The 26,923-nt window shown below is 49.2% G+C and overlaps 1 protein-coding gene across 1 annotated transcript in view; it reads right to left on the bottom strand.

The window, feature by feature from the left end:
• KIAA0556 (KIAA0556 ortholog) overlaps positions 1–26,923 on the bottom strand; it is a 151,866-nt gene that overhangs the window by 67,776 nt on the left and 57,167 nt on the right. The window contains exons 9-13 of the mRNA XM_006896630.1: positions 14,623–14,795; positions 14,227–14,298; positions 12,079–12,197; positions 9,992–10,073; positions 4,883–5,098 (exon numbers count right to left, since the gene is read on the bottom strand). Of these exons, the coding sequence (XP_006896692.1) occupies positions 4,883–5,098; positions 9,992–10,073; positions 12,079–12,197; positions 14,227–14,298; positions 14,623–14,795 (662 nt within the window). The remainder of the gene's footprint in view (positions 1–4,882; positions 5,099–9,991; positions 10,074–12,078; positions 12,198–14,226; positions 14,299–14,622; positions 14,796–26,923) is intronic.

The following is a 26,923-nucleotide window of genomic DNA, read 5'->3' on the forward strand; positions in this document are numbered from 1 at the left end:
TTATATATTGTGTGGCACCCTTTAGGCAACATCTTCACAATGAAAACAATCTAGCTGTAGAAGAGACTGCTCCTCTGGTGACGCAAGGGTGGAATGGACATGGCTACAGAGATGTGGCAGGAAGGGAGGGCCTTTGTGCCACTGGACCGATCCCATCTCTTTTTTATTTTTTTTTTCAATCCCATCTCTTGATGGTAGTTCAAGGATTGACATGTGGTAAAATTGCAAAGAACTATACAGCTCAGGCACATACCCATGTGGGCGCACGCAGAGGTGAAGGCGGTCCGTTCGTCACACCAGTGCCGATTGCCTGGCTGGGAGACAGCACTGCAGGTGCAGAGAACGTCACCCCCCGCCCCCGGGAGGAGGCCTCGGGGGGAGCACTCTACCTTTTTAAATTGAGACAGAATCGCACCATAGAAAATGTTCCTGCTTACCCTTCGACTCCCTGTTCACTTGCCCCAGGCCCTGGCAAGAACCAACTGATTTTCTGCGTTTATGGATATGCCTATGCTGGGTGTTTTGCAGAAATGGAATCAAAAGCCATGTGACCTATTGTTTCTGCCTGGTTTCACTCAGCTTAACTGCAAGGTTCATCCGTGTTAATACGCATCAGTACCTCCTTCCTTCCGTCGTCAAATAATACTCCGTCTGAAGGTATCATCCAGCCATTCATCAGACAATGAATCCTGAATATCTGGCAAGGCTTCTACTATTTAGTTACGATGAACAGTGCACGGTGTGCAAGGTTTTGGGTGGCTATATGCTTCCATTCCTTTGCTCAGAAACCAGCGAGTAGAATTGCTGGGTCATAGGTAAATGTATGTTTAACTTTTTGAGGAACTTCCCTACAGTCTTCCACGGTGGTGGCACCGTTTCACGCTGCCACATACAAGAGGTCGAATGTTGTCGCATCCTCATCCACGCTTGTTATTCCCCTACTCCTTTCTCATTTTTTGAAGCCACTCCTCACGGGTGAGAAGCAGCATCTCTGTAAGGTTTTGATGCGCTGCATTTCCATGAGAAGGAAGGAACAGCCAGGGAGGAGGACATGTAGGTGTGGACAAGGAGAATCGAAACAGGTTTGGATCTCCTAGGTCTGAGACATCCCCAAAAGAGCTGTCAGGTAGGAATCTGAAACTCAGCACAAGAGTGGTGGGCAGGGCTGGGGGTGTGACGCCTTCAAGCACTAGGTCTGGATGAGGGACTGAGAGAGACGGTGTAGCAGTGACGGGAGGAGCCATGGCTCTGAGTCCCAAGGGCTCCTACACATTCTTGTACGCCACCCCCAACACGTCTCCACTGAACTAATTTCTCTCCTGAACCAGATTCTTCTTTCAGGCACCTTAAGGCCAGCTTTCACCATAGCTGCATGCACGTTGTTGTTGCTGTATACTGTTGAGTTAGAACCGACCCACAGCTGACCCTCCAAGGTTTTCAGAGGCAGTAAACGGCATGGGAGGAGACCGCCCATCCTTCTCCCACAGAGAAGCTGGTGGATTCCAACTGCTTGCCTTTGGGATTGCAATGCAGCTCCTTAACATTAGGCTACCAGAGCTCCCAAGATGCCAGTCACAGGTTCCACTGGTCCTCTGGTCCTCATGAGGATTATAGGGGATGTTGTAGGAGGTGATTTGGGGCTTCAACAAAGGTCCACGCTTTCTGAGAGGCAGATGGTCCTAACAGCGCCCCCATAACCAGGGCAGCAGATGGAAACGAGCCCACTCACAAATGGACAGAGAGATCCCGAAGCCCGCGCTGGGACAGCTGCCATACGTACCAACCTCAGGACCAAAGTCCATAAACCCACCAAAACCGTGGGCAGGAGTCCTCACGGCTCCCGCGTGGGGAAACACATCAGCTTCTGCGGCAAAGGGAGAGTCATCACTGAAATTGGTCCCCATCAAAGCCAATGAGGCTTTTTATCACCCCTGAATGTTCCGTTCTGCAGGGCAGCCCTCCAAGGTGCACGGCTTCCTGCACCGGGGGCTGGAGGCCGAGGGCTGGTCTGAGCCATCGCAAAGGACAGACTCAGAGGCTGACCAGGGCCTGCGAGGTGGACGCCCGGCGGCACGACGAACAGTGCTGCTGTTTACACGGTGTGGGGTCCAGACGGGCTCTCAGATACGATCCAGCTCAGCCCTGGGGACAGTACAGTCCTTGACTGCACAGTGCCTGTGTTGTTTGTAGCACCCAGAACTTCTTCAAGTCAGGGAGGGGGAGTTCCTTTCTGCTCCATCGGGGAGTCTTAGTGGAACTGACATGGGAGATGGTCTGTTCTCCCAGCCAAAGGGTGGGCCCTTGACCCAAGGTTGGCCTATCAGCTTCTCCTCCTGGGACTGCAGATCTCAAGCAGAGTGACAGGAGGACAGACCAATTAACAATCAATAGATAGTCCCCTGGTTCAACAAGAAAAGTCAGTGCAGGCTCCTTCCTGGGAGGAAGCCGGCTAGAATGCAGTGCAGGATGCACCGGGCAGGACCAGCTGGTTCAATGAGTGTCCCTGGTTCTTCAAAGACTTGCAACATATTTCCTTTTCAAAAAGCTGTCAAAGTGAGTCCGACTCAGTTTCCGCTGCTGGCACTCTGACAGCCATCATACCCTTCTCCCCAGTTTTAGAGAGGCAGGAGAACTGTACCTCAGAGCAAACAGGCTAAGCTGTCAAGGCCACATCTGGGTCCCTCAAACTGGAGATATCAAAGCTCCCCTTTCTTATTTTCTCTTCTGTAAAACAGACCACTAAGTCTACTTAGTGGTATAGGTAACAGGTAATTGTCAAGACCATAGCCTGGATCAGGTACTTATTAGTCTCTAGACTGACATCGTTGCTTTTAAGCATTCTGGAGAGGTCCCCGACAGCGGATTTTCCTAATGCAATTTGTCTTTTGATTTCCTGACTGCTGGTGCCAAGAATGTTGATTGTGGAAGCAAGCAAGCTGGAATTGTCAACAACCTCAATCTCTTCTCCATCTATCATTATGCTGCCAATTGGTCCAGTGGTGAAAATCTTCATTTTCTCGATATTGAGCTTCAATCTATATTAAAGACTATACTCCTTGACCCTCTGCAGTAATTGCTTCAGGTCCTACTCAGTTTCAGCAAGCAAGGCTGTGTTTTCTCCATAACATAGGTTCTTGATGAGTTTTCCTCCGATCCTGATGCCACATTTCTCCTCATAAAGTCCGGCCTGCTGAATGATCTGTTCCACAGATAGATTAAAAAGGTATAGAGATGGGGACGCCTCTCCGATGCACTTCTTTCTGATTTTGAACCATGTAGTGTTTCCTTGCTCTGTTCTGACAATTGCTGCCTGATCGAAGTTTCACAGGAGCACAAGCAGGTGTTCTGGGATTCCTATTTTTTCTCACAGTCACAATTTGTTGTGATCTACATAGTGAAATGCCTTTGCACAGTCAATGAAACGCAGGTAGACATTTCTCTGGTGCTCTCTGCTTTCGGCCAAGATCTATCTGACATTTGCAATCGGAGGACAAGGTGTGTCAGAGATAGTGAGATTGGCCCAGGTTAGAGCAGGGCTTAGAGCGCTTGTGCACAGAGTTACAATGAGTCATGGTCGACTCAACAGCCCATAACAACAACAACTTAGTGGTATTAATACTATGAAAAGAATAGTAATGGTAACCACGGAAGCTCCTGTTCTCAAGCTTTTAGGAAGATCCAGGCATTGTGCTAAGCCCGTTATATTTATACTTAATGCTCACAACAGCCTGTTTTACAGATGTTTAAGGGAACACTGCTGGCCTCATTTTACAGATGAGGAAAGTGAAGTAGGGATCTGGTGAACTGCTCAAGGTCACAGGACTTTAAGTGGTGAGTACTGAACTTAGGTCTTTCCATGAACTGTTAGCAATAAATAAGAAATGTATGGAGCGTGGTGCCTAGCACAAGGCAAGAACTAAATACAGGGCAGCTCTGTTCATCTGCGATACTTTTTAAAAGACTAGGAACTTGTTTGAGGGGATTTGTTGTTGCGTACTATTCAGGTGAATCAACTCCTGGCTGATAGTCTAGTGAATTTTCAGAGGCAATAAGTCTCATGGGAGGAGACTGCCCATCTCTTTCCCACGAAGCAGATGGTGGATTTGAACTGTGTGCCTTTTGGGTTGGCACAGCAACACCCTTACCGCTAAGCCCTTGTTTTGGGGAATAGATAGCACATGACAGACAGCACATGGCATGGAACTGAAAAGGTGCAGAGGAGCCTGGAAAGCCATCCTATAACTGAGACCCCTGTGTGTGGACACAACCTCTCTTGCCAGTTTCTGTGAATGATGCTCCGTGAAGTACGTTCATCATAGCAAAGCCAAGAGACACCACTGGCCAGTCGGCTTCAGCTTTACTCACAATCTCCCATGCCCAAAAGGGAAGGTATCAGTGTCTTCTAGAAAACTCTGATGGATATTTAAGGAAAAGAACTTTCCAAAGTTTTGGGGGTGCTAACTCCGTACCAAGTGCTTCATTCCCAGCACAGTGAGACCCTGACAGAGCATGGGGTCTGGGTCAGCATGGGGTGTAGCCTGGGCCCACTGCTTTCTGGCTCTGTGATCAAGTCTATCTATAAAAGCCAAGGGGGCTGCACTTAGTGACCCCTGAGACCACACGAATGAAGGTGACTGTGGCTAAGAGGGGGTGACTTGGTTCCTTCTCACATCCTCTGTTCTCTTAAAGTCACAGGGGAGGGATGTGGGGAGAATGCGGAGAGGCAGGCCTTTAATGGCACTTTCTCTCAGGTCCAGATGAATGATGGGGCGGTCATGTTATCCATACCCTGTCCTGCACAACCACTGTCATCACGGACCAATTGCGCGGCGCAAACACTTCAGAGCACCTGAAAGAACTGACCCACAGCCACTCCACTCACAGCTAGGTTCCGGTTGACGAGAAGGCCCAGGTCCCCCGGTGTGCCTACGTTCTGGAGGGCCACATCATGAGGCGACACGTAAAGCTTGGCGTCGTTCAGGCCTAAGAACTCGACTTCGGTGAGCCCCACCTCTGCCGCGCTGCCCCAGTTGGACAGAATCTCCATGGCCACGCAGATGGCATCCTGGCTCTCTCCCATTGGCGCCCTCAGCTCCTCCTGAAAGAGAGGGAAAGAACGTGTGAGCACAGCAGGCATGAATTCCGTTCCACCTGTGTTTAGTCCCACCTGGTGCAAGCACAGCTGGCGTGAGTTCTGCTCTCTCTACCTGTGCGTGGCCCCACCTGGCGACGTAACCGCCTGGAGCCTCTGGCCCCTGACTCTGCACAGTGAGGAAGAGAACGGTGCCCACACCACCTCTAATAGTTACCATGACAATTACAAAGTTCTGATTTGCAAAGCATTTCCAAACATGGTTACTGCGTGCCTTGCACTTAAGAGCATTCAGTATGAGTTTGTAAACACGTGGAAATGTTTCCAAAGCATCATATTCTGCCTGCGCGCGTCCTCCTCTCCTCCATGACCCCACACTCACCTCCTGGGGAATGCTTTGAATTCTGTAGAAGCAGAGGCTCAGAGGCCCCGTTAGCCTGGGCAAGTCCCTTTCCACTCAGCCTGCTCCTGGCTGGGAAAAGTGAGGTGACCCCACACTGTGACGTTGTTGCCATGGTGACAGCTAGATACCAAGCTTAGTGGGCTCGGTGGCCAGCCTGGGCTTGCCTGCAGTCCTTGAGCCTAATTCCTCCTGTTCTCTCCCGCACTCATTTTAATGGCTGCCTCCTTCCCAGGCAGGCGGTCTGGCCCCAGCGTCTGTGTGGAGGCCATCAATAAGGGAACGGCTTCCTGCCCCCACCCTGGGCTGGGCCTGCGGCACCAGTGGCCGTGGACTGGCTGCTCCCGAAATAGCACTGTCCTGGGAACACACGCTCTGTTAATTAGGTGGTGGGTGAGCAGGGAGCGGGGAAAATGAGGGGCACCCGCTCCTTATTTATTGTAATTAATAGTCAGTGAGACGAGATGTGCTCGCTCTCATTCTCTAGATGGGTCTTGATTGCTTGGCAGTGGGGATGGGCCCGGGGAGGGAGGGACAGAAGTCAGTACAGAGCACACCTATGGGGTAGGGGTGAGGGGACACACAGGGTCTGCTTTGTTAGATGAGCCTTCACAGAGAACTCACACGTTCCTCCTCCCCCTGTGGTGTCTTAGTAAAGCCCCCTCTTGCCCTGGATCTGAGTCCCGCACTTGTACACAGTTATAAGCCAGGACTAGGCTGGCTCACCCCGGGGGCGGGAGGTTAATGAGACTGTGACAGATCGTCCTCTGCCTGATGTATGGAAGCAGAGAGCACAGGGCAAGGAGGGCTGCTCCCAGCGCTCCCTGGGATGTGCAAACTCCTGCAGGAGGTTCAAAGGGGAGATGTTAAAAGGGTCCACTAACCAGGGAGTGTTACAGCTTGTCCCATTTGCCTACTGTCCCCGCTTCCTCTGCTGTGTGATCCAGGATGACCCCCTAGCCCCCAGTGCCCCCTCTCTCACCAACACCTGATTTCCTTTTGGGGAGGCCTCCTCTCCTTTTGTCTGTAGCTATAGGCATAGGGAGCCTGACCCTCCCCATCCCCAGGAGGACCTTGACTGGCACCAGTCAATCAGTGCACTGGGTCCTCTGGGTCACAGGGATGGGCTGGCGGAGTGACGGGTACATGGTCCAGCTTAGGTCTAGGCCCGCATGCTCATTCCAGGTTCAACTGGGCAGAACCACTCCATTTCTCCTGGCACAGATGTGAGGGGGCAAGGATGGGACCACACCAGCTTTTAGGGGCCACAAGGGAAAGAGTCTAGTGGTGGAAACAGAGCCCAAGGGGGCAGTTGACACTGTCGAGACAGAGTGGAAGGGTTAAAGGCTGAGCATTTCCAGTTACAAGAATCCATACGTTCTCTTTGTTGGGTAAGTCAGCTGATGTGGAATTTAGCTTCTAGCCAAGAGTGGTGAGACTGCATCTCACATACTTTGGACATGTTCTTAGGAAAGGCCAGTCCTCGGAAAAGGACACCATGCTGGAAAGTCAGGGGGTCAGTGGAGGAGAGGAAGACCCTGCACAAGATGAACCGACACAGTGACTGCAAAAATGAGATTAAGCCCGGAGGAGACTCTGACAGAGTACAGAGTTGGCCAGGGCGGATCTGTTGTAAATAGGGTTGCTCCGGGCTATTCCTTAGAAAGGGACATCATGCTTGCAAAGGTGTAGGTCAGCAAAAGAGAGGACGACCCTCAATGAGATGGACTGACAGTCACTGCAGCCGGGGGCTCAGGACGTCATCAGAGATGATGAGGATGGTGCAGGACAGGACAGGGGTCAGGACTGTTGTTCACAGCATTGCTATGAGTTGCTATATGGCACCTAACAGCGTGACTCAGACCCAACTCAATGTCACCTAACAATATATCAACATAATGTAAAGTCTTCACTAACTCGGGGCCTCTTTGATGTGCCTAAAAGTGACTTCAACCAGAACCTTGACAGCTAAGAAACCAACTGTTCCACGCGGAGGGGACCAAAGCCTGGCTTTTCTTAGGTGTCCACCTTTCAACTGATGCCCACTTCTTCTCTGTCAGGAGCTAGATGCCCTTCCTACACCTTGTCTAGTTAATCCTCAGTGGCTGAAGTGTGTGTCCTTTGTCTTCTTTGAGCGCCCAAACTCAGGGACCAGAGAGCTTAAGAGGCTTGTCTAAGACCATATCCCCTCCACGTGATGGCCCCCAGGCTCATAGCAGGATCTCTAGCCCTTTCTGAAACCACATGACTTATAAGTGGCTTTGCCCTTCTTCCCCCACCAAATGGTAGCTACGGCATCAAATACGCACAAGAAAGCCCAGGGGAGAGGGTGGAGTGAGAAAGATGATCTGAGGCAGAGATTTTTCAGCAGAAAGAATGGCAGCTCCATGCCCTGCCACACGCCAAGCCCCCGCCACACGCCACGCCCCGTCACACGCCACGCCCCCTGTCACATGCCACGCCCCCGCCACACGCCATGCCCCGTCACATGCCACGCCCCCTGTCACACGCCACGCCCTCGCCACACGCCACGCCCCTGTCACATGCCATGCCCCCTGTCACACGCCACGCCCCTGCCACACCTTCTGCAGTGGATGTTCCCACAAGCCAACTGCCTGCTGCCTTGTCTTTGCACAGCTGCTGCCACCACACTGAATTCTATGAGGATCCGCAGCACCTACAGCCACCTATCCATCCGTAACATTTTTCTACCTGCAAAATCTCCACAGTGATTGCATCCATCATCACATAGCGCCGAGCTTTCCTGATTAATTCCATGATTAGGAAATACTTCTTTTACTGCTGTGCGTCTTTTTCCCTTCTCCCTTTTTTTCCTCACACTATTTCCACTAGCTATCTTTGTGCTTCTAACTTTTTGTATCCATTATTTTCGGAGGATCAGAGAAGGGGATCACTGGTTGGAAGACATAAGAATTTCCAAGACACCTGTTAAGTGAAGCCACTCTGCATCTCAACAGAGTTTTACCAAGTCACACCGACTTTCACCAACAGTGCATGATTATAAAAGTTCTGCTCTAACCTTGCCAGTACCGGATGTCATTGTTATGTGCCGTCGAGCCACTTGCGACTCACTGTGACCCAATGTACAAGAGCCCTAAACCCTGCTCTATCCTGTGCCAACCTCACTGTCTCTGACACACCTACTTCCATTACCCCCAACACTGAATCGATCCATCTCATCGAGGGTCTTCCTCTCTTTTGTTGACCCTCCACACTCTGAAGCGTGACGTCCCTCTCCAAGGACTGGTCCCTCCCGGCAACATGCCCAAAGTATGTCAGACAAAGCTTCAGAATCCGATGTTATCATTAAAAAGAATTTAACTCTGATAACAAATGGACACTCTAGGCACCAGCAGTCAAGAAATAAAAAAACTTATTGCAATGGGAAAGTCTGCTGTTAATGACCTCTCTAAAGTACTCAAGAGCAACGGTGTCTCTTTGGAGACTAAGGTGCGCCTGATACAGGCCATGGCCTTTGCAATCACTTGTTATGCCTCAGAGAGTTGGACAATGACTGTGGTGCTGGAGAAGAGTATTGAATGTACCATGGACTGCTAGGAAAACAAACAGATTCATCCTGGAGAGGGTTAAACCAAGCTACTCCTTGGAGGCAAGGATTCTGGGGCTTCGTCTGACATACTTTGGGCATGTTGCAAGGAGGGAGAGGTCCTTGGAGAGGGACATCATGCTTGGGAGGGTGGAGGGACAGCGCAGGAGAGGAAGGCCCTCTATGAGGTGGATTGATTCAGTGACTGGGGTAATCGGGATGGGTGTGTCAGAGGCAGTGCGATTGGCACAGGACAGAGCAGGGTTTAGGGCTGTTGTACAGGATGTGAGGGCGATCTGGCTGCGACATCTGTCACCCCACTGATCGCCGGGGTTGATTCGGCTGATCTGGCTGGCTAGGCAGGTATCCCCTTCCTCCCTCACCGATCCATGTGCGTCCCTCCCGAAGCTACGCACTCGGGTGAAGAGGACGACCATCCCCGATAGAAGGAAGACCGTCCTTCGGTCAAGAGTATACGAGTAGCTGCGCTCCCCTGCTAGAACCTCCAAACAAGTTCTCAAGGGCTGTTGTACATAGGGTCGCTATGAGTTGCAAACGACTCGACGGCACATAACAACAACAACAACAACAAATGGAACATTAAGGTTGGTCTAACTCGCATTCTTTTATTACCAGCCACACTGGACCATTCCTTTAGGCTCACGGGCTCTTCACAGGGCCTCTGTGGCCAGCTCACTCTCTCTAGTAAAACTCCCAGCTCACATCCTTTTTCTGTTTCCTCTGCTCCACCACATACTTATCTGCGTGCAGGGCAGGAGGAAGGATAGAGACTCAGGTAGAAAGGTACTGAGGTTAGAGCACACAACCCCACACACACCCCGTGGAATAGAAACAACTATCCCAAGGACTCTTCCAATCTCAGGCAGGATGCTGAATGCTTTTCCTTATTCCTGTAAGGCAAGGCTCTCACCTTCTGCTCCTCGCCCTTTGAGACTCCCTGGCTGAGTTGGGCAGGATCACTTCCCGTGGCCTCCTGCAGCTTCTGCTGTGGCCTGAAATGAGATTTTTCTTCAGCAAAGCCATCCTCTGTCATGGATCTGATGCTCACTCAGCGATCTTGCAAGACAGAGAACTGCCCCCAGGGTTTCCTAGGCTATAAATCTTTTCTTTTCATTTTCTTTTTTTTTTGCTGTAAATCTTCCGAGAAGCAGACTGCCTCATCTTTCTCCCATGGAGCAGCTGCTGGAGTTAAACCACCAACCTTTCATTTAGTCCCCAATGCTTAATTCACCATGCCACCAGGGCTCCTCTCAGCACCCTGGTAGAAACAACTGCATTCCTATCCAGTCGGCCACGTGCACCTTTCTACCTCAAAGAGAAATAAGTAACAAACTGAGAAGGAACCCTGAACCTTGTAGTCAGTTCAAAGGCATCATCATACTGTTTTTCTCTCTTTGTAAATAACTGAACAATCAGTGAGGGAATCAAAGGAAGAAAAACTCTGCTTGAGTTAAGGCTGCCAGCGGACAAAAAGCCCAGGAAGCTAGAGCAAGGGACAGCAAACAAAGGCCTAGGTCCCACCTGACTCGTGACCTGTTTCCATATGGCCTGTAAACTAGGAATGTTGTGGCTTGCTTGTTTGTTTTTAAAGTAAAGCCTGTTTACTGGCCATGGCAGTCCAAGGGTAGAACTCTCACCTTTCACGTGGGAGACCCAGGCTCTATTCGTGGCCAAAGCCCCTCAGGCATGTCCACTATCTGTCAGTGGAGGTTTGCATGCTATGGTGCTGAAAAGGTTATCAGTAGAATGTCAGAGTAAGAGAGACCAGGAAGAAAGGCCTGGCGATGGATTTCCAAAAATCAGCCCATGAAAATCCAGCGGCTCACAAATGTCTGATCCACAAGGGATCATGGGGATGGTGCAGGGCTGGGCAGCATTTTGTTCTGTGTCACACGGGGTGCCGTACAAGAGCCAGGGATCAACTCGGGAGCAACTAACAACACAACAATAATAAAGTACTGGCTGCCTGTTCTTTAACAGAAGAGGCTTGCCAAGGCCCAGTCTATGGATCTGCCTCTCTCTATAGGTCTCCTCTCTCTCCATAGCCAGTGGAGGTGCATGAATGGACCCCATATGCATTGTCTGAGGCGGTGTGTCCCCAGTCCCTGATGCCCAGAGCATCCTGGAAGAACACAGCAGCAGAGTTAATAAATAAAACCTCACTCACATACACAAATACACTTATGGCCCAGTCCATCCCAATTCAGGGGAAATAGATGGTTCTCATTTACAGCCATGGTGGTCTGCAGCTACGGTTTCTGCTCTGTGGTCTGGGGTGTGGGGGTGGCGTTAGGAGGGCTGCTTTTAGCCAATTCAGAAGTTTTGCAAATCACAGAAAAGAACTCCTCTGAGCCTGGGGGCTCGGGGGTGTGTGGGGCATGGGTTTCCACTCTTCCCGGCCACATAATTCTGTGTTTAGGTGGGTTCTAGCCCCTCGTGGCCCTCAGTCAGTCACTGAGCACAGTCTACTGTGTGCACAGCTCTGCCTGGTAGCCCAAGAGAGCAGCCTGTAGCCATGACATGCTTGAACAGCGGGAGCAAAAAGGTTAGTCAGTCTTTCAGAAGTACTGGTTTTCCCTGAAGATCAGAAGAAGCCTTTATTCTGACAATAGCATCAGTAGGCATTTATGTATAGGTGGGCACAGTGCTACCTGTGGACAAACTCTTAGCACAAATAATGAGACCCATGTGGCTGCTGTCTTCCCGCCCCCGCCCCACCAGGCCAGCTGGGAGCAAGCCCTCTTCCTGCTGCTGTGTGAGGTGCTGCTTTGAGACAAGTTCAGACTAGGCTGAGCAAGCAAGAGCCATCCTCCTGAGAGAACTGATGACAGGTATGCTTTAGGGCTGGAGAGGTGAGGCAGGGTGCTGGCTACAGGGACAGAGGGGATGGTCTGCAGTCTGGAGATACACAGGGAATGCAAAGCAACGGGCAGTCCGGAAGATCCCGGGGCTGCACTGCCATGAGTGCTCTGCTTTGGACTCAGCCCTGACTGGTACCTGCTGCCCCAGAGGCCCAGCCTGTCTGTGGGGTCGGTGACAGCTCTGGCGCCCCCTGCTGCTCCGGATGGCTCTGGGCCCGGCTCCTGTGTGCTGGTCACTGGGGGTTCAGGAGGCAGCTGGAAAAGGACAAGCTTATTAAACAGACGCCCAGACAACGCTCCTGCCACAATCTACAGTGGAGCCCTGTTCTAGGGTACGTCCACTTCGGGGTCTCAGCCCACTGTGGGAAATCAGACTGAGTGACCATGTCGACTTGGCCTGCTCCGGCCAAGAACCGCCTAGACACCGCCATAAAACAGGAGGACAGAGGTGGCAACTGGCCTCCACGAGCTACTGACAAATTTCTCTTATGAAACCATTCCCCTATCTCAGATGAACCCTGTTCTTTGTCACAAAGCGGCCGAGTCCCTCCAGAATCTCAGTAATCCCAGCATGCCCTTCCTTTTTCAAATCCTCCAAACCTCCCCTTCTTTCTCATTTCTTATCGAAGCTAGAGGTGCGCCCTGTTCTATCAGCTGTCAAGAGCTCAGAGGGCTTGCAGGGCAGATCATGGGGAAACCTTGGACTCCTGGGCGCGCAGTGCCCACAGCCGCCAGAACAATGGCTGGGGGAAGGTGGCCAGGAAATGAGGAGTGAGTCAAGGACAATCAAGAAAGGAAACCACCAGAGGGCTTTAGGGTGCTGCCCAGGCCACCACTCCGCTTCTACGGGGACACTCCTTCCCTTTGCCCCACCTTTTCCCTCCCCACTTTTTCCTTCTCCCACTTTCCCTCCCAACCTCTTTCTTCACCCCCACTCTCTCCTTCCTTCCCCTCTGCTCTCTCTTCTCCCCCTACTCTCTCTTCCCTGACCCCTCTCCTTTCTCCTCACTTTCTGCCCACTGGCCACTTTGTCGTCCCTCTCCAAAGTCCCCTTAATTTATGCTTTCTTTGCTTGTTGTCCACAAACTACCTAAGGTCAGAGGTGTCTCTCTTAGACACCTCATAGTCCAAGCCTGACAAAGACATTCCTTGGAGTTTCCATCATCCAACCTCATCTACTGGGGCCATCTTGGCTAAGATAGGCCAAAATGATCCAGTGTGATTTAGACATGATTTATTTGTTCAGGATACTAACACCTGTAGTTACCTTTTATCAGTAAACACAACTTTAAAAAGGGATTTGGATCAATAGGACTGGATGTGAAGCTTCGTTTCCACTCTTACCCTTCCTTGGGCCGTTACTCCAGGTGCCATGCAGAGCAAGAGGGTCATGTTCAAATGCCTTTCCTAGGTCATTCACTTTTGCCACATGGCTGAGTGGGAATATGCACTTAGCATATGGAGGCTACAGATAAAAGGACTGGTTGATCTGTCATCTTGCCAGATTTAAATCTGAGCAGGTTTAGCAGCAGAATATGGGAATCTTGATACTAGCAAGAAAGATAAGACAGAGAATGTTGCTGGGGCCTTTGGGGGTCGCAGAGCCTTATGGGCAAGATGGAAGAGCGGGAGTGGAAGACCAGAAGACGGACCTGGACTGCAATCTATGGAGCCAGAGCCTGGGGCCTCTGCCCAAGTGGTGTGGAGCAAAGAGGCCTTAATTTGTAGAATTAGGAGAACTTCGTTAACATTGACCTGAAGCTGTAAAGCTGAATGTCAAAGGTCCTGTGAGCACATCTGAGAAGCTGTCCTGACTGAAGAACTGTACCCTGATGCCAGCCTGAATCACGACCTGCTTACTTCCCTGAGAAGCCCTATATATGTAAGTATGGTTCTGTGAGTTCTCTGTGGCCACTACAGCGGGCAATCAGACCTAAAAGTAGAGCTGTGAGAAACCCTGGAATGGACGGTTGGTATCAGAAGTGGCAGACTGAGATTTGGGGAGTGTGGTGGCCATGTCTGACCTCAAAGAAATCAATTTTGTGCTGTGGGAATTGTTGATGGGGACTGTTTCCTCTTTTGGATTTAGTGGAGGTCAGACATCACCGCCTCTACATCGCCCACACTCTTCACACCTTATCTCATCTGTGACATGGGCAGAAGGGTATGGTCCTGCTCACTCCCAGGGCACAGAGAGGACCCGTGTGGGCCGAGTGAAGGGGCGCCCAGGGGACACTGTGTGTTGTGTGTGGGGCTTTGCTGTTCATCTCAGCCTTTCACTGACCTCGAGGGACAACGTCTCTCCCTTGTCCTTCAGCAGACCAGCCCACGGTTTTGCTGGTAGGTTCTCCGCATCCTGGAATGACATAATCACACGGGAGGAGCTCGGAAAAAGTCACTCACTTCATTTCCGTTCTGACAGATGAAGGTACAGACAAGGGTGAGAATCTCAAGTCAAAGAAGAGGCAGACCCTCAACCAGGTGGATTGACACGGTGACTGCTTCAGTGGGCTCCTGGGTGTCAGGAAGTGTGAGGATGGCACAGGACAGGACTGGGTTCAGATCTGTTGTTCTGAGGGTGGCTAAGGGTCCTAATACCACCACCACCATGAGCCTTTGCAGCGGGCTGGCGTGAGTGGGCTCCCCGAGCTCGGCTCCTCTCCGTCCACTGTGAACTCACCTGCGGCTGGCTCCCAGGAGTCTCCGCCCGTCTGCGGAGGAGTGCTCTCTGCAGGTCCTCGTTCTCCACCTGGATGGCTCTGAGCACCTCCGAGGCGTCCTCCTCCCGGTCCTCGGCCTCGCTCACGGCTTTTCGCATCGCTGAGAGAGGTCTCTCTCGTCGGCTTCCAGGTCCTAGGGGCAGAAAACAGGAGGGCACGGCTCAAGGACGAGGAGACCCAAGCTGAGGAACATTCTGTGAAACTGCGGACTGCACTCTCAAAAAACATCAAGGCCAAGAAATCCAGACTGGAGACTGGCAGCTGAAAGCCTGTGTGTTCCTGTGCTGGATCTCGGATTGCAAAAAACATCGCGAGAGAAAAGTACTGTGATGACAAACCGGAGAAATATGAATGTGGTCTATGGGTTATTAATGCAAAAGACCTTAAACTTGATCATTGTACTGTAGGTTCATCCTAAAGAGGGTGAAACCAGGCTGCTCCTTGGAGGCAAGGATTCCGAAGCTCTGTCTGACATACTTTGGACATGTTGCTAAGAGAAACTCATTCTTGGAAAGGGACATCATGCTTGGGAGGGTGCAGGGACAGCTCAAGAGAGGAAGACCCTGGATGAGATGGGTTGACTCAGTGACTGGGATAATGGGAGGAGGTGTGTCAGGAACAAAGACACTGGCTTAAGATAGAGCAGGGTTCAGAGCTGTTGTACATAGGGTCGCTATGAGTCGCAAGCACATAACAACTCGACGGCACATAACAACAACAAAAACTACTGTAGTTTTACAAAATAAATGCCCCAGGAGATCATACCACATTGCTCATGGGTAAAGTGGAATGATGTCTGTAACTTAAATATCAAATGGTTTCAATATATACACATACACATCCTACTCACTTGCAGGCATGGTGAGGCTACAGAAACCAGACTGTTATGCAAAACTCAGCATTTTGTGAGATAGTATGACAACGACCCCATTCCATAACTACCAAATAATATCATTATGTAACTTCCTAATTACGTCATTCTATAACCACCAACTTATATAAGTGCAAAACCACCGAGAAGCCGGGCTCGGCCAAGCTGACAGAGAATTGTAACAATCGCAGCAAATGTTCCTCTCATCTCACATCTCGACATGTGTTTCTTCCAGAATCATCAAATACATCATCGTCCTCAATATGAAAAACGACTGGATAGTAGATTTTTTTTATTCAAATGACTACTGACAATGTGAAATTGCAGACAATGAAATATTCAACAGGTGACAAGCAGCTGTGCCTGCCTGTGTCGATACATGAAAGAGATTGGGATAAAGCGGTGAGAGCAAAATGTTAACTACCGGTGAACATGGATGGAGGGTAGATGGGGGGTGACTGACTGTACATGAACACGTCTCGGTAGGTTTGAAACTAAAGTAAAAGAAAAAAGTCATTAAAAAAGAACACAAGCCAGATAGGGAGCTTTGGTGGCCTGATGGCAAGACGCTGCACTGCAATCGCAGAGGTATGCGGTTTGAATCCACCAGATGCTCTGCTGAAGGAGGAGGGGCAATCTCTTCCTGTACCAGTCAGATCCGATTTGATGGTACACACACACACACACACACACACGGTTGGTTCACGTCATCTGCTGTCATTATGTTCTCCAAAGCTGCTGCAAACTGACAAGGAAATACAGAATCATTGCTCCTATGGGAAATGTAAGGGTAGGATCCCGTGAGTGCTGGCCACAGCCTCATCTTATATTTATTTGTGTATTTTTATTTTCTGCTTAAAGACGCGTGCATGATGCACACTGCTGGTGCGTTAACAGGGAGTGCCCAGTCACCAGCTCTGTGACTCTCGATTGGGGGAAGCTCATCCACAACCCGCACTATCTCCTCTGTGAGGCAATATCTCCCCGTACACAGCAATTCGAGACAGCTCTTCAGCAGTATGCTCAGGGACCATTTCAAACAGCAAAATCACCAATAAAACGCAAAACACTGAGGGGAGAAACCACAACAAACGCATGAGGATGCAGAAGGGACACTTCCTTCCAACCTGAGGGCCTGTCCACAAGGCAAAGTGTCGCCCTGCGTGACCTCCCAGGAACATGCATGTCAGGCGACTGTACACACCTCAGTTCACACCTCTGCACACATCCCCAAAGGACCACAGAGGCGCCAGGAGGGTTGATTTTGAGGTTCTGAGTAAACTTCAGCAAAGTAGGTCATTTTGCAAGTATGGAATTCATAAATAATGAGGGTTGGCCTAGATGTACACAGAATAACAAATATTCTTATGCAAAAGAATGGGCAGTTTGGGGCGGTTTCATTTTGGTTTGTTCCTGCTTGTGTAACAGCTATTGCTAAACAACTGCACCTCGGTTTAAGGGGGGGGCGATTGCAAAGGGGCAGCTAGTTACTGAAGTCGCCCTGTATGGGAAGTGGCACGCTAAAAGCACATCTGTAAAACAAATGACAGTCCGTCCACTCGGTGGAGTGGTATGCGACTGTAAAAGCCACAGGCATGATAAATGAACAACAGAGAACGTTCAGCGGTACAAAATGATGCGAAAAAACAAGAGAAGCAGAGCAGAGGCAGGGAGAGTGGGAGAGCAGGGAGGACTGGCAGGGCGGGCCTCACAGTGTACCTGGCGCCTTCCAGGATGTGCCAGCAGGTGGGAGGTGCGTGGTGTAGTCACATAACAGCAGCGTGCAGGTGGGGTGGGAGCTGGGAATTACCCATTAGAGGAGGCTCGGCTCAGGCAGTGACCTAGGGGCCACTGTAAGATGGCCATTCTGCGGAAAATGCTGGGACGCGGGAGGGTTTCGAGCAGATGGGCTTTACTTGACCTGGGTGCTGAGAGGAGGACAGGTTGATGGGAGACAAGGGAGCTAGCAGCGGGATCAGTTAGGGGGCTGTCATAGCTCACGTGAGAGATGATGCAGCCCTGGGGGGCTGTTGGGGATGGCAGCCCTGGGGGGCAGTGGGGACAGAGAACACACAGACCGTGGCCAAGTTCTGGAGAAGCACCAGAGGCAGAGCCAATGTGATTATTCCCTTGAGTAATAGGGAGATGAGAGAGAAAAAGAGAGCTAGGAAGAACTCTAAGAGGTTCAGCACAGGGAAGGGATGGATTTCCTCTGCTCTGAGCTGGGCAAATCTGTGGGGCAGGCATGTGCAAGTGCTCAGTGTTGGCTACTCTGGGTTTGGGATCTGAGCTGAGATGTCCAGTTGCCACATACACGTGTCTGGCCTCAGGTGGAGAAGCCGAGGCTGGAGATAGGACTTTAGCCAAGGAGACGGGACTGTATCACTTAATAGTAATTTCAAACAATGATATTAATGGTGGCCTGTAATAAACGGATGGTGTGGGTCTTTGCACGTTAACTGAAAGGTGAGACGCTTGAATCCATCAGCTGCTGTGTGGGAAAGACGGGTAGTCTCCTTCTGTGAAGGTGTACAGCCTCAGAAACCTGATGGAGGATTCTCATGAGTTGAAAACAACTGGGCAGCAGCAAGGGGCTTTTTTCGTTTTTAAATAATAAATTAGTTGGGAATTCACAGCTATATTCCCTCCAGGAATAGATATGATAAGTCGACAATGTATCACATTCATCATCAATCTGAAGATCTAGCCTGAAATACAGTGCTCTTCACGACAGAATAACCTCGACATTCTTAAAAGGAAGCCCAGTTAATATTGATAGACGGGTGCTCCCAATTACACACCAACCAGTTACACCAAAGATGAGGAAACTGAAGATATTAACCAACTTCTGTATCATGAAACTGATCAAACATGCAAGGAAGATGCATTAGTAATCCATGGTGATTAGAAATAGAAAAGTGAAGAAAAAAAAGGATTAGCAGAAAATATGGCTTGCCTTGGTGATGGAAATGCCAGAACATGCATCAACAGAATTTTGAAAGATTTACGATCTAGTCATTAGATATGCCTTTTTTCAACAACATACACTATAACTTATACGCATGGACCTTGCCAGATGGATGGGCTCATTTCGGCTACACCTCTGGAAAGAGAAAACAGAGAAGCTCAATCTCATCAGTCAGAACAAGGCCCAGGCCCACATCAGAACAGACCTCTCATATGAGAGGTCAAGTTGAAGCTGAAGAACATGAAAACAAGTCCATGAGAACCAAAGTATAATTGTGAGTATATACACCTGTGCTTAGAGATTATTTCAAGAACAGATTTGATATGTTGAGCACTAATGACCAAAGACAAGTTGCGAAAGGGCATTGTAAATGAAGAAAACAAAAGATTATTAACATGGCAGGAAAGAAATAAAGAAAGAAAAGATCAAAGCAGGCATCAGACGAGAGTCTGAAATTGACTCTTGAACACAGAGTAAACAGAAGGGGTGAAATTATGGCAAAAAAATAGCTTAGCAGAAGAGTTCAAAGATCAGGCAGAAGAAGTATTACAAACGAAACACGCAAAGACCTGAAGTCAGAAGACCTAAAGAAAAAGAGCAAGAAGAAATGAAGGAAAGATTCAAGCCTTAAATTGCAATGCTGAAGGTTTCCATGGGTAAAACATAGAATGAGGTTGTATTGTTGTTAGGAGCTGTCAAGTTGAGTACAACTTATAGCAAATATCATTAACAACACATCCAAACCCTGCCCTATCCTGTCCGTCCTCACAATCCCTGACACACTTGACCCCACTGCAGCATCACTGTGTAAATCCCCGGCCGAAGGTCTTCCTCTCTTTCACTGGTCCTCTGCCTTTCCAAGCATGATGTCCCTTACCATTCTTCTAGTAACAGACCCACAACAGCTGACAGTGCCCCCCTGGCTGCACCTTCCCCAGGACCCACCTGTTTGTTCTGTTGGCAGTCCATGGGATGTTCAGCTTTCTCTCCCTACACCACATCACAAAGGCATCAATGCTGCTTCTGTCATCCTTACTCTTTGTCCAACTCCCAGATGCACAGCAAGTGACTGAAGAGATCCTGGCTTGTATGAGGTGCACCGTAGTCTTCAAAGTGACATCCTTGTTCTTCCGTAATTTAGAGAGATCCCTAGCACCTGATGTGCCCAGTGCACTACATCTCCTGACTGCTGGTTCCAAGGGTGTTGATTATGGCTCCAGGTAAGACAAAACTGTGATGAAAACAATTTCAATCTTTTCTCCATCTATCAAGATGTTGCTTCTCGATCTAGTGGTGAGGAGTTCTGTCTTCTTGATGTTGAGATGGAATCCATCTTTAATCCTCTGCAGTGTTTCATTCACATCCTCCTCACTATTGTATGGTAATTCTGTACTGTCCATCTTTGTTTAATGCTACTTATAGTAACCCAATGTAGGTGGGAAGCATTAAAAAGAGATAGAAGGACGATACAGAATCACTCTACTGAAAGAACTGGTCCACGTTCTGCTATTTCAGGAGGTCCCATATGATCAAGAACTGATGGTACGGAAAGAACAAGTCCAAGCCGCCCTGATGGCAGCAGTGAACTGCCTCCAGAAACTGATGGAATACCCGCTGAGACGCTCCAACAAACATCTCAGCTGGAAGCACTCAGCAGGCTGTGTGAAGGAACTTAGAAGACAGTTATCTGGCCAACCACTTGGGAGAGATTCATATCTGTGCCTACTCCAAAGAAAGGTGATGTAACGGCACATGGGAGTTACTGAACAATACCATTAATATCACACGTAAGTAAAATTCTGTTAAAGAAAATGTTAAAGAGTGGTGGCAGTGATTGGCAGAGAAGGGCCAAAAATTCAAGACAGATTCAGGAGAGGACCTAGAAGGAGAGATACCATTGTTCATGTCAGATCCATTTGGGATCGAAGCAAAGAATACCAGAAAGATGTTTACCTGTAGTTTTACTCTCTATGCAAAGCCATTCGACTGTGTGGATTGTAACAAATTACAAGTGCCACCGAAGATGTTATCTTCTGGAAGAACGGCAATTCCAGAACACTTGATAATGCTCTTGTGGACCCTGTACACGGACCAAGAGGCAGGTTTTTCCAGCAGAGCAAGAGGACACTCCTGCATGACTTAAAATCAGAAGGGTGTGTGTCAGGGTAGCCTTTCTCCACATACAGTAAACCTGTATGCTGAGCAAAGAATCTAAGAAGCTGAGTATATGAAGAAAAATGTGACACGAAGATTAAGGGAAGAGTAATTAATAACCTGTAATAAGCAAATGATAGAACCTCGCTTGGTGAAATCCAGAGGATTTTAAGCACTTACTGATGAAGATCATAGACCACAGCCTGCAGTATGGATTACACCTCAATTTACAGAAAAACCCCACTCGCAAGTGGGCCAGTGAAAAACAGCATGCTAAACGGAGAAAAGACAGAGCTGTTCATAGGTTCCCTTCACTTAGATCGGCAATCACTGCCCTGGGAGGCTGCAGTGCCATCAAACAATACATCACACTGGTGACATCTACGGCAAAAGAACTCTTCGAAGCAGGTCACTCTAAGGACTAAGGTGGGCCTGCCTCAAGTCATGGCCTTTTGAATCGTCTCCTATGGATGCAAATGTTGGACAATAAATAAGAAAGATTAGAGAAGAAATTATGCCTGTTGGTTACAGAGTTGACTAGGAATACTGGGTTCCCATGAGCTTCCAAAAGAATGAGCAAATCTCGGAGGAGCTGGGGCCAGAACATGCCTTGGAAGCGAGGATGGCAAGACTCTGTGTCATGCCCTTTGCACCTGTTATTGGGGAGGGACCAGCCCCTGGAGAATGGTCCCGTTCTCGGTAAAGCACAGGCAGCGGAAGGAGGAAGAGACTCAAAGAGAGGGCCTGATACAGTGGCGGCTGCAGAGGACTCAAAGTGCGGCCAAAACTAGGAGACGATGTGAGAGCAGGTGGCGTTCCCCTCCTGTTATACATGTTGTTGTTATTGTTATGTGTCACTGATCCCATTACCACCCATAGTGACCTTATGTACAATGATTCTAAACCTTGTCCTGTCCTGAGCCAACCTTGTCATCTCCAACACGCCTGATCCGACTGCCACAGTCACCGTGTCAACCCCTCTTGTCGGAAGTCTTCTCCTTTCTTGCACTGAACATCTACTTTTCCAAGCGTGGTGTCCTTCTCCAAGGACGGGCCCCTCCTAACAACATGCCCAAAGGAAGCGAGACGGAGTTTCAATATCCTTGCTTTCAAGGAGCATCCGAGTGGCCGAATAAACTCAATGGCACTTCACCAGCACAAGCTGTTGTTCGGTGCTGTAGAGTCGAGTGTGACGCACTGTGACTCAGTGAACAGCAGATCTGAGCCCTGTCCTGTGCCATCTCCACACACTTGGGCCCTCTTCTGCGGTCCTTTCCGGGCACAATGACCCTCTCCGACGAAGAGTCTCCACCACACACTTCTGTGCATACACAGCTGGGCTGGTGTATTTCCTGTTCAAAGAACAACATCCTCTCATCTTCATGACCCCAGCGAACCATGAGCCACTGATTACCGAAGATTCCTGCGGAAGCACGTGGCACTTAATCCTCCCATTATGCTCTTATTAAAACGCTATGTCTGAACAAGCATTCAAGCAGCAGTGTCAAGAGCAGCGTTAGCAGAGAGATAAGAAAAGAGCAGGTCAGCTGGGCCAGTTTCCAGTAGCCCCAGGGAGTGGGCTAACGGAGCACGGAGGTTTTCACGGAAAAGCTAAACTTCAAGGAAGAGAGCAGCCTCAGTTTCTCCTAAGCGCCAAGGAACGGGCCTGCAAAAGCCTCAGACCGAAGGCAGGCGCTGTGTGAATGAGACAGAATGTGAGGGTCCTGCCCCGACTCCGGACAAGGAGTTTTAGGACTGGAGCTTGCTCACAGCTCGGGCACTCCTGCAAAGCACCTCTGGAAACGTCAAGTCCCCTCCAGACCCTTTAATAGGTCTCTAAGTACAGGATTAAGTAGCTAAACAAATGGTTGCCATGTGAGTTGCAAAGGTCTGCTTGTGGGGGAAGCCCAGGCCATGGCAGGGTGCGCAGGACCTGCTCTCAGCTCCTTCCTGCCCTCCACAGAGCACACAGAAATTCAGCATAAGCACAGTGGTTTTCACAGGTCTGTCACCGCCTGGGCAGAAGGCTCTTGTGTCTCTGTGGTCTGTGGCTGGGACAGATGCGACAGGCCAGAGGTCACCAGGAAGCCTGTCACTGATTTGAGCAGTCTGTCCTTGGCTGCCCGCGGCCCTGCAGATCCGGTGGAAAGCGTTCTCCTCCAGCAGGGAATCCGTTCTGTCTGCACAGCCCTCCCGGCCCCGGGTGTCTCTCATCTGGGGGCGAATGCTGCTCCTCCAGCAACATGGTCATCAGTGCTGCCAGTGCCCTTTTGAGTCACATTATGCTAAGAAGATGCTTTTAAAAATGAAATCACCCCTTTCCTCGGAGTGAAGGTCAACTTGGCAGCTCCACTTGCAGAGCCTTCCCTACCCCTGGCTTCCCAGAAATGCCCGTATAAACGCGCACGCTGTCCTGAATCGCCTTTCTGCTGACCAGCATGTGTCTGCTGGTCCCTCCCCACTCATGGACGCACTGCCTCGCAATTCTCTTGATGCTCCCATCCTTCACATGTGTTAGCCATTTCTGCACCAGCCTGACCAGCACACAATGGCTGATTTATTCCCATCACCGGTCTAGAGAACAGCGGGTTTATTCACACAATACATCTGTGCTACCAGCACAGACACACAGAGAGAAAAAAAGAGAGAGGAGCGAGAGAGAGAGAGAGAGAGACAGAGAGAGAGAGAGACAGAGACACAGAGAGAGAGAGAATGCAAAGTTCCCTAACTGCTTTTTTCTGGTTCAAAGAAAACCATCCCTTCTCCTCATTCACCAACACTTGGCTAGCTTCTCTCTTACAGAGAAAGAAAAGGTGTATCAATTCAGGAGATTTATCACAAATATGACAAGTGACAACGAAGGCACAAGGATGCAAGGCTGTCAGACAGCTCACTGGCTACAGACCTTGCTTCCCCCCACCAGCTATGACTCAAATGCTAACATCTAGCATCTCAGTCAAATGATCCCTTTCCACATGCAAAGATGATGTCCTTGGGGAAGGGGAAGCCAGAGTGCTGCTCCTCGGACGCAGGGCTGCCAAAGCTTCATTTCACGTACTCTGAGACGTCAGGAGCTAGGCTTTGGAGAGGGACATCATGCTCGGAAAGATGGTTAGCAAAAGAGACGAAGACCCCCAACGGGATGGACTGACACGGTGACTGCTGCAATGGACTCGAGTGTGTCAGAGGTGATGAGGACAGGGCACCGTTTAGATCTGTCGGTTAGACTCTTGAAATGAACTGTACTCAACTTGACTGCACCTAACAAGAGCATGCAAGGAAAGGCGCCCTGGTAGCACAGGGGTAAGACCTGGCTACTAATGGAAAGAAAAACAAGCAATTTGAACCCACCAGTTTCTCTGTGGAAGAAAAATGTGAGTTGCTTAAGAGCCATGGAAACCCCTATGGGGCAATTCCAGAATGGCCTGTGGGGTCACTGTGAGTTGCAACTAACTTGATAGCAATCAGTTTGCTTTCGAGGGGTCTCTTTAAGACACTTGGGAACTAACTGAAATGGCAAATAATAAATCCAAGGAAAACCAGTGCCTCCTACTGAGATGGTAAATGGCAGCCCTGTGGCTGAAGCCAGCATGCAGATGTGTGTTACATGATCTTGATACCTTTTAAATTGAGAATAGATGCTACGTTTCGAAAAAAGAGGAACTTGACCTGAAAGTCAGGACTCTCAGTGCCTCTTGAAGGTCTGTGGCTAAATAACCTGCAGCTGTGCCACCAGCATTGTCACACAGCCACCACCAGCGGGAGCGTGGCGACAGCCTCTCTGCTGCTGTCATTAGGTGCCAAGGAGCCAAGTGTGGCTCAAAGTGACCCTGTGCGTGACAGGATGAAACCTTGCCCAGTCTTGGGCAGCAGGATCCTGTGCAATTTGCTCAGCTGCACTGAGCAAGTCTGCTGTCTAGGACCTAAGGACAGCTAATGAGCAAGGATGTCAGTTTCAAGATTAAGGTGCACCTGGCTCAAGCTATGGTATTTTATTTATTTATTCATTCATTCATTCATTCATTCATTCATTCTTTCTTTCTTTCTTTTTATGTGTGTACCGTCAAATTGGATCTGACTGGTACAGGAGGCGATTGTTCCTCCTTCTTCAGCAGAGCATCTGGTGGATTTGAACGGCGCACCTCTGGGATTGCAGTGCAGTTTCCTACCACTAGGCCACCAGAGCTCGCCAAGTATTTTTATTTGCTTGATATATACGCATGTGAAAGCTGGACACGAATAAGGAAAATCAAAGAAGAATTGATGCCTTTGAATGATTCTAGCAAAAAACAGAAATTATCCCAAGGATTGCCAAAAGAACAAACCAGTCTGTCTTGGAGGAAGCGTAATTTGAGGGCTCCTTTGAGGTAAGGACAGTGAGACTTCAGCTGTGTGCTTCCGGCCTGCTGTCAGGAGGGTTACTGAGTTAGCAGCTCCACCACAGTGAGTCTGGGTAACGGTATAACAGTATGGACTCTGGAGTTCCGGAGATGTGTCTGCTGCAGGCTTCTCCTGACAGCAATGCTAACAACAGAGCTCAGCATTCTCTAAGTCAGCCACGCAGAGGAGTAACTTTACTCCTGTGTTTGGCAGCTTGTCTGAGTAAAGTGGTTCAGATAGATCACTTCCCCAGAGCACTCTGACAACTGGGATAGTGGACTTTCTACATTATGACTAATGTGCCCATACCCTCAGGAAGACAGGAGATCTCTGTAACAGGGTTACATTCATTTCTTGGAAGAGACCGGGACACGAGGCCCCTCCACTAGCACCAGTGACAACTGTGCAGAGAGTGAGGCACTGAGCTCTCACAGTTGCATCGTATGCACTGTCAGTTGACACAGACTGAATTGTGTGGGCCTGGGAAAGCACAAAGGGAGCAGGGGAGAAAGAATCCTTTTAAGTTCAGGCAATAGGTTACCCTCCTGGTAACAGAAGACCAGCTAATTCAGGCCAATCTTTCCCTAAACCTAGAAAATACAGACCATATGCAAAAATAGGCTTGGAGAGAAAAGTTATTTGGAAGCATGGAGAGATAACAGGGTAAGGAAGAATTATAAGGTTAAGGAAAAGCCAAAGAGGTGTATCCGGCATCTCCCCTCCAGGAGCTATTGGCTCTGATGAGGGCAGGCTGCAGGGAGGCTGGGCAGAGACAGACCCAGGGGCTCGACAGCCTGAGAGTCAGGGCAAATTGAAACCAGGCCAGGAGTGAAGGGCACAGAAAGGTTAACAATGTGGGTAAATCCAAATTACTATTGACTCTGAGATAATAATAGTTAATGCCTCACGGGGTTTAACATCCAGGGAGAATTGGAATGCTCGACACTAGCAGGCTTTCAGTTGGGAGGGGACTAAATGGCATTAGAGAGGTACAATTCCTTCTGCTGAATGAGAAGTGCTAAGCTTGCTAATTGAAGGTGCACTTTAATAAGTCAAGAATGCACATTGTGGTATCTGTTGATGACGAAATGAATAATGAAAGAATGTACAACTAACAAGCTAATAGAGAGGAGAAAAGGAAATGGAATCAGTGGAATCAGTTCCAAACAGGACAAGAGAAGAGAAAGAGGAACATAAAAAAAGTGGAACAAATAAAAAGTGAGCAGTAAGATGGGAGATTTAAACGCAAATATATCAGCAATTACATTAAATGTAAATGGACTAAATGCTCTCGCTAAAACACACAGATTGTTAAAGGATAAAAATAAAAACCAATTACACGCTGCTTACAAGAGACAAACCTTAATGCAAGGATGCAGGATGTCTGGAAGTTAAAGTATTAAAAAAAGGTAACCACTAAATAAAAACAACCTGGGACAGGCCTGTTCAGACAAAGACGTTTGAAAGCAAAAAGCACTGCTAGAGAGAAAGAGGCAGGGTGCATAATGAGGGTGGGTTCAATTCACTAGGAAGATGGAGAAAGTCTAATTTTGTATATACCGAAAAATGGCAGACTCAATAAACAGACAGGAAAAAAAAACAGGGGCAGGGCCACTCTGCAGGGGTCGGGGGAGACACCAAGGCAGTTTGTAACAACAACACCACACACACACACACACACACACACACACACACACACACTCCGTCTTCTCACAAAGTCCAGGCTCCCGAGGGCCTCTGGTGGCACTTTCAGAGCAAATGCCAGTGTTTGAACACACTGGGGAAAAAACATTTTCCCCACAACCCAGGCCCTAAACAAAACCAGCGACTTCATCCATGGACTGACCTTTCAGTCAGCAATCCGAGGGCTTTCCAAAGGTAGCTTTAA

The sequence above is a fragment of the Elephantulus edwardii genome, unplaced genomic scaffold, assembly GCF_000299155.1.
Source record: "Elephantulus edwardii isolate Elephantulus edwardi_28Jun2011 unplaced genomic scaffold, EleEdw1.0 scaffold00186, whole genome shotgun sequence".
Lineage (NCBI taxonomy): Eukaryota > Metazoa > Chordata > Mammalia > Macroscelidea > Macroscelididae > Elephantulus > Elephantulus edwardii.